The 12,218-nt window shown below is 40.4% G+C and overlaps 1 protein-coding gene across 1 annotated transcript in view; it reads left to right on the forward strand.

Annotated features, from left to right (window-relative positions):
- adam10a (ADAM metallopeptidase domain 10a) overlaps positions 1-12,218 on the forward strand; it is a 116,924-nt gene that overhangs the window by 82,152 nt on the left and 22,554 nt on the right. The window contains exon 4 of the mRNA XM_053676780.1: positions 4,722-4,880. Within this exon, the coding sequence (XP_053532755.1) occupies positions 4,722-4,880 (159 nt within the window). The remainder of the gene's footprint in view (positions 1-4,721; positions 4,881-12,218) is intronic.

Here is a 12,218-nt window from a genome sequence, read left to right on the forward strand (position 1 = left end):
CTGCCTTAAGACATTTATTTACAGCAAACAATCTGATTAATACTCTCTCTCTCTCTCTCTCTCTCTATCTCTCTCTCTCTCTCTCTCTCTCTCTCTCTATATATATATATATATATATATATATATATAACATGCTGATATGGAGATAAGTCTTTTTCCATTAACAAAAAGTCAACATAGTACTTTAAATAATAACTTAATTATTACTTAATGGTTTAGACCATTTAGAGAATTAAGATTGGGATACCGTGGAACACAGCAAATAAAAAGTCACAGCAGAAGTTACAGGAAGTTATTGCGGTCATGTGGGCAGAAGGTGAGATATAGGAGGTCATATAGGAGATAGCTTGCGAGACAGCACATTTTCAGTCATGTACAACATCAGGTACAACTCCTCTAAAAATATATATATCGTTATAAACATCTAGCAGTACGTACACGAAATCTCTACATCAGGTGGCTCGGGTTTCAGCCAGCCTGGCCTTATTTGGAGTAGAAAAATGTTGTGTTGAAGTGGTGTACCAGGCGCTGAATGCTGGCCGGCTCCACCTGCACACTCAGATTCCTGTAGCTCTCCATCAGTGCTGGAGCAAATGAATGGAAAGGGAGCGTAAGAGAAAAAGGAGGATTTGAGTGGGAGAGATCTGGCAGCTGTTCTGCTGTGGTTGCTGATCTGCTTATTCTCCTACGATATCCCTTACACTCAAGGATGTAAAGTTGAATCGATTTCAGTCAGTGCACTAGTTGTAATATTTATAATGTTATATAATTTATCATTTAAAAATGCTTTAAAGCTATCATGACTGAATAGTTCTGTGTGGATGTCTGTATCCGTGAAAGGGAAAATCTCTCTGTGAAAGTATCTCTCTTTTTTTAAACAGATTGTGGCACCTGAGGTTTATTTAGTCATTTCTAAGCCGACTTTTTTTCCCCTTTGGTTTACAGTTTCCTACATTACCCACAATGCTGATTGTCTACCTGCTGATAGTGATGCACTGGGATTTAGTCCTTGCTTTATTTCTACCTAAGGAGAGCGATGCAGCAGTGCTTTAATCCTTTAGTCTGTCCATTTCTCTCACCTCCACATCTGTACACTCTGCTCAAACAGATCAGATTGCGAACGTTCCAACGTTCATCCTAATACCGTGATCGATGACATCACACTCGTCATCGTTTTGATAAGATCGATGACCTTTTTTCCCCTTATAAACACCTTTGTCAGTCCCTCCAGGATTCCGCGACTTTGCGACCACAGAAATGAACGCAAAATCAAGCGAATTCCGCGATATTCAGAGGAGCTTGCCATTTTTCAAAATTACTGCAGATTTTCCACAGATTTGGGCCAAGACAAAAAGCCCTCTTTGATTTTGATTCACATGCGCCAAACTTGAGTACAGCTAAAGGGTCTCATATACCAACAAACATCACTGCGAAGGACCGTGGAAAACAATTTCGCGTAACTGCAATTTCGCCAATTCAACTAGTTTTCCGCAAAAAAGCACCGCGAGTTGCATCGCAAGCATTTCTGCAAGCATTTTTGGCCACAACAATCATAAAAAACTCCATGATATCCTGTACGGACTGGTTCGTAACTGTGCTAGCAGTGTAACCCTGTGATATCAATACGGCAGAAAACCACCAGGTTCTCATAGGAATACCGCAAATACATCGCCAGCACTAAGCACATCACAGATATTTCAGCATCAGAATATTTAATCAGTCCTTCGAGGATTTGAACGTAAAACCAAGTAAACTCAATCTTTCAAAATTACCACAGATTTTTCGCAGATTTGGGCCAAGACACATCATGTGACATCATCACAGCACGCATTCCCGTGTGTCATACATGAGTACGGCTAAAAGGTTTCATTTACCAACAAACATCACTGAGAAAGACAAAACAAGTTCGTGCAGTTGCCAATTCAAGTAGTTTTCCCAACAAAAAACTCACAAAGGCACAAAAAACTCACAAATTTTGAAATTCTGCAGCAAAGTCAAGCATTCTTGGCCACAACGATCACAAAAAAGAAAAAATAACCCTGATCGGATTGTTTATTGTGTTTCCAGGTGGTGTTTCATTGAGATATGTATCGCATCATCTCAGAAGGAAACCCTATCAACGATCAGTCCACAGTTTTCCTTGCGTTCCTGACACTTTTCTTGCCCCGGTTCTTGATCACCTCATAGCACTATCTTCCTCCTTCCTCAGTACTTGAAAGCCTGACTTTATGTTCCACATTTCTCTGGCAGGACAGCAACCACTTAGGATCAGTGGGGTTCTTGGCAGTGCGGCTTGGGACCGTTTTTGTTTTCTCTTTCGAATGCAGAACTGAGAACTGATGTGAAAATCCAGTTTAGATCTAGAGAGCCACATGAGAGTCTCGCTGTCTTCCTGCCAGCAGACGCAGCCATACTGGCACAGTTCAGTAAAAACCCCGCAATCTGCCTCACCTTACAAAATTCAACGTTTTATTAAGACTAGTGCATCTGCCGTCTGCTCTTCAGAAAGTTTGGATAGATAGTGAGTAAGTTTGTTTTATTTTTTTTTCCCCCCATGAACATTTCTGCTTTGATTATCAGTGACATAAGACATTAGAGTTTTCGAATCTCATTAGAGCGCTTGTTATGAGGCAGATCTGAAGGTCACAGGGGATGTGTGCTTGTTTGTGTGAAAGAATAATCTCATATGAAGCAGATTTTGAGACGAGCCCCTTCAAACTGACTAACTCCAGCAGATTTAACATCCTCAGGAGGAACGTCCTGTCTGCCTACCATCTGGCCTTATAGTGCTGTGCGTGTGTTTGTGTTTACACACGATACGTTGCATAATTATTTATAACAGCGAATGGACTTTCCTGGTTCCTTTGTAGTTTTCATCTACTGTTTGATGATCATTGTGGTTTCAGCTTCAGGATGTAAGATGTAAGGGAAAGAAGAGAGAAAGAATATTTAGCAAGAGTCCTTTTCTAACATGTGGATTAATCAAAATGTTGTGATAGATAAGTACAGTCACATTTGTGGCCTGCGCCTCTTTGTTAAATCCTACCTGAAGTGTGGGGACTTGGCTGAACCGGGTTCAGGTGAGATGATACAGGATGTATCTGAGCCGGTGTATGATGTGTACGTTTTAACCCAACAGCTCTGACTCTAAGTTACTATTACGGGACGGTCAGGGACGTTCACAGCATCTCAGGAGTATTCTATTTTATCCCCTGACCTAGTAAAGCTATTTGAAACTATATACAGTGCTGTGAAAAAGTATTTGCCTGATTTCTTCTGTTTTTGTGTACATCTCATACTAAACTGTTTCAGAAATTAACACCAAATCTAAGATAAAACAAAGGCAACCTGAGTAAACACAAAATACAGGTTTTAAATGCTAACATTATTTGTTGAAGCAAAAAATGTTATCCAGTACCAACTGGGCTTGTGTGAAAATGTATTTGCCCCCGTAGTTACTAATTCCCCAAATCTATGAATCTGCATTCATAATAGGGTTCAGCTTGACTAGACACAAACAGGTCTGATTACTGCAAACCCTGTTCAATCAAATCATCACTTAAATAGAACTTTCTCAACAACATGAAGTTGGTTAAAAGGTCTTACTGAGTAATACACTATGCCAAAATTGAAAGCAATTCCAGAAATGATGAGGAAGAAGGTGATTGAAATACGTCAGACTGGGAAAGGGTTACAAAGCTATTTCAAAGGCTCTGGGACTCCAAAGAACCACAGTGAGAGCCATTATCTCCAAATGGAAAAACACAGCACAGTAGTGAACCTTCCCAGAAGTGGCTGACCTTCCAAAATTCCTCCAAGAGCACAACAACTACTCATCCAGCAAGTCACAAAAGAGCCAAGGACAACATCAGAGGACCTACAGGCCTGTCTTGCATCAATAACGGTCCCTGTTCATGACTCCACTATCAGAAAGACACTGGGTAAAAATGGCATCATGGAAGAGTGGTGAGGTGAAAACCACTGCTAACCCAGAAGAACATTAAGGCTTATCTGAATTTTGCCAAAACACACCTTGATGATCCTCAAACCTTTTAGGAGAATGTTCTGTGGATAGATGAGTTGAAAGTGGAACTGTTTGGAAGACAGGGGTCCCGTTACATCTGGCGTAAACCAAACACAGAATTCCACAAAAAGATCATCATACCTACAGTGAAGCATGGTGGTGGAAGTGTGATGGTGTGGGGATGCTTTGCTGCTTCAGGACCTGGGCAACTTGCAATAATTGAGGGAAACATGAATTCTGCTCTCTACCAGAAAATCCGAAAGGAGAACGTCTTCAGTCCGTAAGTTGAAACTCAGCTGCAACTGGATTATGCAGCAAGACAATGATCCAAAGCATAGGAGTAAATCCTAGTCCTAGAAGTAAGTGAAAGAATGATCTCCAGTTATCGGAAGTGTTTGGTTACACTGCATTTATTGCTGCTAAAGGTGGCACAACCAGAGTTTAAGTTTAAAATAAAAACTGTATTGTGTGTTTACTCAGGTTACGCTTGTTTTATGTTGTATTTTGTTTGAAGGTCTAAAACTATTTTGTATGAGATATTCACGAAAACAGAAGTCAGGATTGGGCAAATACTTTTTCATAGCATTGTATGTGTGAGTTTTTCTGAAACTGCTCCTGACTAAACAGTTTTGCAGCCTGCCTCCTGCCTTCCTAACCCGTGTTAATGCATGTATTAATGTGTGTGTTTTCTCCTCAGGTGAGAAGGACACTCTGACTCATGGGTCTATTGTGGATGGAAAGTTTGAGGGCTTCATTCAGAGTCATCGAGGCATGTATTATGTGGAACCGGCTGAGCGATACCTCGGAGTGCGAAAAGTACCCTACCACTCTGTCATCTACCATGAGGACGACATCGGTGAGTGCATGTTCTCAGAGATATATCAGTGTTAAAAGCTTAAAATACCGAAATGTGACACAGACTTGTATGAACACAAATCTGATCTTTTTCAGTTTGGACCACTTTGGCTATATTCACATTCTAGCAAATCTGTTTTTCCTCACAAGTTACACACAGGCCTCAGTCCCACCGCAGGCAAAGTGAACCAAATCCATTTTGACTTAAGATCTGATCCGTCTTTGACAGTGTGAACTCAAAAATTCTGATTCTGATTCAATTTCACTTCTTTTGTCTAAACAGGTGCTGGATATTAATGGAGAATATGTTAAAAGAGATTTGAACAACCTCACAAAAGATTTAAATAGTATCTCAGGGTATGTGTAAATTTGCAGTGTGAACATAACTAGATTTTTTTCGTCAGGTTTTCCCCTCTTGCTATAGAAGTGCTAGTTATAGCCACAGAAATCTTAAAAGCTTCGCATCAGGGTTTGTCTTACTCTAATTATGGAGCTTTCTTACCCTAATCGTGAAGAGCTGAGGAGATTTAGTCAACTTCCAAATCAAATCATTGTTGCGACGAAGGCTTGTGCTGCTGGGTCAATTACCGATTCTTCTGTTACGCTTGTCTAGAAATATATAAAGTATAAGAAAATGTCGCTAACGTAATTTATATCCAGGGTATAACATACTAGTTAAGTGCATTAATACAGAATAATCAACTCGAATATTGTACTTAAATCTTCAGGATGACCCTTTTCTTATTCTCTCCTGATCATGAGATTGATCGTGAGCTTGCACCCTCAACAATATGGCAGTAAGTCTTTGGCTAACGTCTGAGCTCTGAGCTATGAGCTGCGGTTTTCAGGCTGCGCAGTAGCACCGGATCGTCTCTGACCAGGATAAAGCGGTTACTGAAATTGAATGAGTGCCTGAGCTGTGCTTTTCTTTTCTTGCATCACAGTCTGGCCGTGCATCTATGCTTCTAGTTTAGCAGACGATGTAATTCAGGAACGAGTAGTAATGTGTTGCACCACCAGGAAATACTGCATGAATCAAATGGAGTTTAAACGTAAATCTGTGATTATTCGCCCACCCCTGCTTATTGGCTCATTGCTGATCTCACTTTTTTTTTTTTTTTTTTAAAGTGTATAATTATTATAGGCCTGGACACAAAACAAATAACACACTGCAGCTTTAGTATGAGCAGAGAACCAGTTTTAGGCCCGGAAGCGTGCTTGTATGATATGATATTGTGCATATTATTGTGTTTATGAGCAGCCAACAGTCTGATGTGTATTAACAGCATGAGATTATGGGCGTGAACTGCTGTAATATAGAAAAGGCTATAAAAAAAATCCTCAATATTTTTGGAAACAGTATTTATACCCAAGGTTCTTTACCACACACACACACACACACACACACACACAGACAATAATTCTGAACCGACAGGATTTTGCGATCACAGAAGTGAATGTAAAATCCTGCAAACGCCGCAATATTAAGAGCTTGCGATTTTTCAACATAACCGCAGATTTGGGCCAAGACACGTCATGTGATGTCATCGAAATGCGCACGCAAAGTCCTGTTCGATTCACGTGAGTTGAACACGAGTACAGCTAAAAGGTCTCAGTTATCAACAATCACTGCGAAAGACAGTGCAAAACAATTCCGTAGCCAATTCGAGTAGTTTTCCACAAAAAAAAAATCCGCAAAAAAACTCTGTTGCATCACAAATTTTTGAAAAAAGTGCAAGCATTTTTGGGCAGAATAATAATAATCATTCAATCCTGTACGGAGTGACAATAGCTTTGCTTTGTGTGTGCTGAGGTTAGAGGTAGTTAAAGGCGTGGTGTTATGGCGCTGCAGTAATATAGAAATCAGTGGAAATGGACTACATAATGAATATTAAAACCGGGGCGATTTCATTCCATTGAAACCGTAGGCAGAAATCTTTTTATCCAAACCTCAGATTGTGAACGACACTCGTCGATAAGCCGCCCGAATATCCTTATTACCTCGCGCCCACTTCGAAGAATGTTGCGGTTTATTTTCTGTGCGAACCTGGATCACATTGATCGATGAAGTAATGATAGTAGAACGTAGTAATTTCCTTTAATAGCAGTGCTACCGTTGGAGGATCCGCATCATAAAATCTGACATGGAGTACACGGAAGATGCTATCGCCCAGATTTTATTCACATCGCCTGGTACAGACTGACAAGTAATAATCTGAGGCTGCTGTAATCGTAGAGTATAAAGACCGTCGTAATGTGGCTGATGGCAGGAAGTGCGAGGACAGGAACAGGCCCAGAGACACACAGCGGCTGAGTGTCTCACTGGACAGAAATCATCACGTGTGTCAGGCAGAGGGTTGCGTGCATGTCTGTGTGTGTGTGTGTGCGTGTGCGTGTGTGTGTGTGTGCATGGGTGGGCTTGTTTCATGTTCTGGCTTGTTCATAACATATTGTACCTAAAGAATCCAGTTTCCAGGCTCTGTTTGTGTGTGTGTGTGTGTGTGTGTGTGTGTGTATTCTCTTTGGGTGTGTCTGTTTTTCCAAAGCGAGATTATCAGTAATGACTGTATAATTTCTGATTTCCCCCAACGTAGATCTTTCCTCCCTTTCCTAACAGCACTGTAACCATAGCATGGTGAATATCACTGTTAATATCCTGTTAAATAGCTGTCTGTTTTCCTCTTCCCACTCCACCCGTCCGCCTAGATATTACACTTGACTATCATCAGAATGACTCGTGCATTTCTGCTCAGTTTTCTGCTTCATCTTTATAATAAACATAAGCACGCATAATGGAGTCTTATTATCGAGATGATGCTGAGTTTTGACCCGACGAGGTCAAATAAAAGTGTTCAAATTGAAATGGTGTTTGAAAATTAGCATTAGAGAAAAGTGTTTAGGCAGTGCCATTTCCTTCATATTTTATTTATACACACACACACACACACACACACACCTGCCATCAAGTTATTATTATGAATAATGTATTCATTTCATTACTAGATGTTATAAATAGAAGAGGGAACCAAGAACTTTTGGGAATTGCATTGTTTGCAAGGAAAAAGCCCTGTAACGTGTCCACATTACTGAAGTTCTTTATTCTTTCTTTATTTGTTTGGGTTTTTTTTTTTTTTTTTTGCTTTAGTTGTATCGTTGGAAAATGAGACCATGGTATGATAGGACAAGTCATTGCTGAGTAGTGAAAAACATGCAGAAGAAAACAGCTCAGCGTGTGTTAGTCTGACACACATGTGCCGACGCCCCCCAGTTCTCCCAGTCCTGATGTTCATTTCGGCTCGCCGGTTGTTCGGGTCCAAGTTTCACCATATGTTTCCTGTTTCATTCCTCGTCGAAAAAAAAACATCTTACGTCCAGCGTCATTGACATGCACATGAATAATCAATATCTGGTTGCATTTAACTGGCCATGTAAGCACCATACTACAATACCTTAAAGAGTATCAAAGCTGTTACCAGACCGCAGAAAACGTGTTAAAGATAATTGATAATCAGTTTATTTAGTGCATGAACATGCATTTATATATATATATATATATATATATATATGAACTCTCAAAAAAGTTTGAGTGACTGTTGAGGGGCGTGCATCGTTTGCAAAAATAATGGTACTATTATTAGTTGACTTCGACCAGATCAGATGACTTTCTTAAATAAACCTGTTGCTCCAGTTATAGTTGAAATGTTTATTATTGTGACTATTGTTTACATGTGTACATGTAAACACACTGAGTCACACCACTGAAGATCCTTTGAGGCTACTGATGTCGCAAACGGTATGTTACTAAATAACTAAATTAATTAATACGTCAGAATGCAGGAATGTCTAAATCTTAGTATTTCCAGAGGAGCTCCATAACCCCACCCCCCTCCTTTTTGATTAGCCTGGTTGGCATTTACGCTCAATCAAGATCCATCAAACAGACTCGTGCTGTTTCCTTTACTGCCCCCTTGTGGAGAAACACCGCAGCATTCTTTCATAATAGAGCACTCATTCTTCTTTCTTTCATACAGACCTTATTTATTTATGGTGAAAATGTACTAGAATGAACGTGATCAGATGTATCACAGTATGGGTTTATTTCTGGATTATTTGTTTCTTCTATAAAGTAGCTATATTTCCTTCCAAATGTGTTGCGTAATTTACTCGGGCATTTCAATGAAATGTTGCACTTTTTTTCCTGTTAAAACTACTGTCATCTCTTTCCATCATTCTTCTAGATATCGGTTCACTTTTCAGTGCCTCAGATGAAAAAGAACCCCCACTCTCAAGCAAGTGTAAGAAAAAAAAGTCTTGGTGATGTATGTGGAAGCATTTATATCAGAGATAGTGATATGGCAAAAAAAAAAAGAAAGAAATCATATTATATATAATCCATGAAAACATCCAACCTTCCATCCGTTTTTCATACCGCTTATCCTACACAGGGACGGAGGGAACTCGTGCACAAGCCGGGGGACACCCTGGATGGGGTGCCAACCCATCGCAGGGCACAATCACACACATATTCACACACTGGACAATTTGGAAATGCTAATCAGGCTACAATGCGTGTCTTTGGACCACTAAGCCTTTTTCAACATATATTTCATTTTGCTGAGGTTTGCTAATAAAACAGAAGCCTATGCTTAACAATTAGTTCAGTTATTTTTTGTTCTGTTTTAGTACTGATGATACCTGCTGTAAGCATATACAAGCGATTATCATTTATTATGATAACTTATTGTCATATTTCCCAGCGATGTTGTCTTTCCACTGGAATACTAGTATTGAAAATGAAAGCTCAGTTTGGTAACTGTGGTGGTCTCCGTTGCTGTGCTAGTCCACCCTGGTGTTATAGATCAGGGATAGTCAACTGCCTAATTCAGCGACGTGTGGGGAATTTCAGCTGCGGTTAACACGACAAATCAAGAACTAAAACAAAACTCTGTAACATTCAACCTTCATGAAATATTTGTCGCAGGACTCCCAGACATTCTACAAGTGAGCAAAATAGTCTTGTAAGCACAACTGCCGAACAGAGTCGTTTAAGTCTCCGGCAGCCGACAGTATAAGACAAGTAGCATTTTTTCATTCCTGCAAGAAACGCTCAACGTCATGCAGCAGCTCAGAATTATTCAGGACAATCCGCCAGCAGTGTGTGTCTAAGCTGGCCCAGCTTCCAGTGAGGTTAAATAGTCCTGTCATAAATATGGTTCCTTTGGCTGAAATCCCTTTTGTGCTTAATGTTGCTGCTAACACAGAGTACACTTGTTTCACACTGCCATCTCTGCTGGTGGCAGAAAAAAAACAGATCCCATCCTTCTCTCTTTTCCTCCTACATTTGATCATCCACCAATTCCCACGCTCCAGCCAGCTCGCCCCATCATACAGTAGTGACGAGTGAGGGCTATCACACGTTTCCTCCAAGATACACGAAGCCAAGGCAACCACATCTTGTTGCTTCTGCTGCACGAAACACTCTGAAGAAAGCACATCTTCCACATGCATGACCTTACGGACACTCACAATTGGCTGGTGTCGCTGTGATTGACAAGGGAGTGAGAGTATGTCATCCCTCCCACACAGAGAGCACAGCTAAGTTTGCTCCCTTGACCCCTAGCCACGGATGGCTGTGGCACTGTCGGGGTTTGAACTCGTGGTTTCTGAAATGGCGAATACTTCCTAGTTTTATTATTTAACTCGATAACTTGTCAGGTTAAAGAGGGGCTGTCATTCAAGTAGGTTGGTGAAACTTTACTATCTAGCTACCTAGTAGCACCATAATATAGGGTATTAAAGCGCACCTGTTGTGGTTTTGAATTGTGCCTAATTTTGTTTTAACAGTCTCATACAATAGATTCACGTGCATCCGAGGTCAAAAAACACTTTAATGTGCCGATCATTTAAATTGCAGCATTACATGTTTTCCCCCCCAGTGTCAAAAACGACTCGTTAAATGATCCGTTCTAAAGGATTCATTCTAAAGTCCTCCTTTCAGAGAGCATGCTCTGCTCTGATTGGTCAGATGTCCCAGTCTGACCAGTTGTGATTGGTCTACCGCGGTCAGAGTGTTTCAAAAAGGAAACGCCCACTACCATAGCGAGTTTCAGCTCTGTCTGTTTTTTGTTCCAAACCTAGGTAGGTTAGTACAGGAAGTAAGTCTGGAATCACTAACGACTCGTTTCAGCCGTTGAGAATCGATTCCTTCTTTCGGGAGTCAATAACCCTGTTTGTCGCTTTGTTTTTTGGTAACTTTGTAGACTTTTTACATTCACAAACAGCTCTATAACACACTACATGAAAGGTAATATGTGAAAAACCACAATAGGTGCACTTTAAATACATTTAGCTTGGATCTAAACTAGGCTAAACTAAGCTACTTAAATAGCTGGCTGGCTTGATATCAATGTACTGATATGTGTGCTTGAAGTCTAGATTCTGATTCCTCAGAAGGTATCGATTATTTCTGTAAAGACATTTTTTTCTGTGAGGAGACGATTCTTTAGTGTTTTTGGAAGGAGTCTACAGTGTCAGTGCTTTGTAGCAGAGATAAATCTGTTCCACATCACCCCATCACTGATTCATTTCCTAACAGTGCAGGAAGTAAACATTACCTAACATGAAATAGATAGCCTGTTACCTGAACATAACCGGGATGCGGCTCTGCAGTGTTTTTTGTTTTATTATGTCAGTGGTCCATCTCAGGCACTACACCTGCTGTAGACTTGTATCATCTAAAAAAGAGACAGACCTAGCAACAAAGAGATTCTTAGAAAGGCAGTAAGTAGTGGAGCATTTCTGGTCAGCACTCTGCAGTGCGCTTTGCTTTGATGAGCAGCTGAGAGAGCTGTGTGGAAGTGTGAGAGGCATGACTGCGAGGATGCACTCACTAACGAGACAGTATTTTTAGCAGGTAAGGTAACAAGGCAAAGTCTCGTCTCACTGAAAGTACTGAATCATGTTAGAAACCATTTGCTCCTTCTGCCATCACATCAGCGGAAGATAACATACTATCTGGACTGTAAAACATATTTTTCTATTCCCCGCCTTATTTGTTTAGCAGGTGCAGCGGGTCATAATAAGAAATATTATGTTTGCAGAAGTCTTTTGTAAGCCGGGCTAGTGTTTTTATGGTCAAAGATGACAAGTTTTCCGTTCAGTTTAATTCTCGAATTTGACTGCGGTACCAGCATCATCCTAATCAACACTAGACATTCAGGAAGGTACGGCTGAAGTTTGAACTCGTTCCGAGGGAATCACTGAGATTCATCGTCACCAAATCACATCTGCATATTTTAATAAAAGTTCCCTAAATCAGGACCAAAAACCAACAACTGAC

The sequence above is a fragment of the Ictalurus punctatus genome, chromosome 27 (assembly GCF_001660625.3).
Source record: "Ictalurus punctatus breed USDA103 chromosome 27, Coco_2.0, whole genome shotgun sequence".
NCBI lineage: Eukaryota > Metazoa > Chordata > Actinopteri > Siluriformes > Ictaluridae > Ictalurus > Ictalurus punctatus.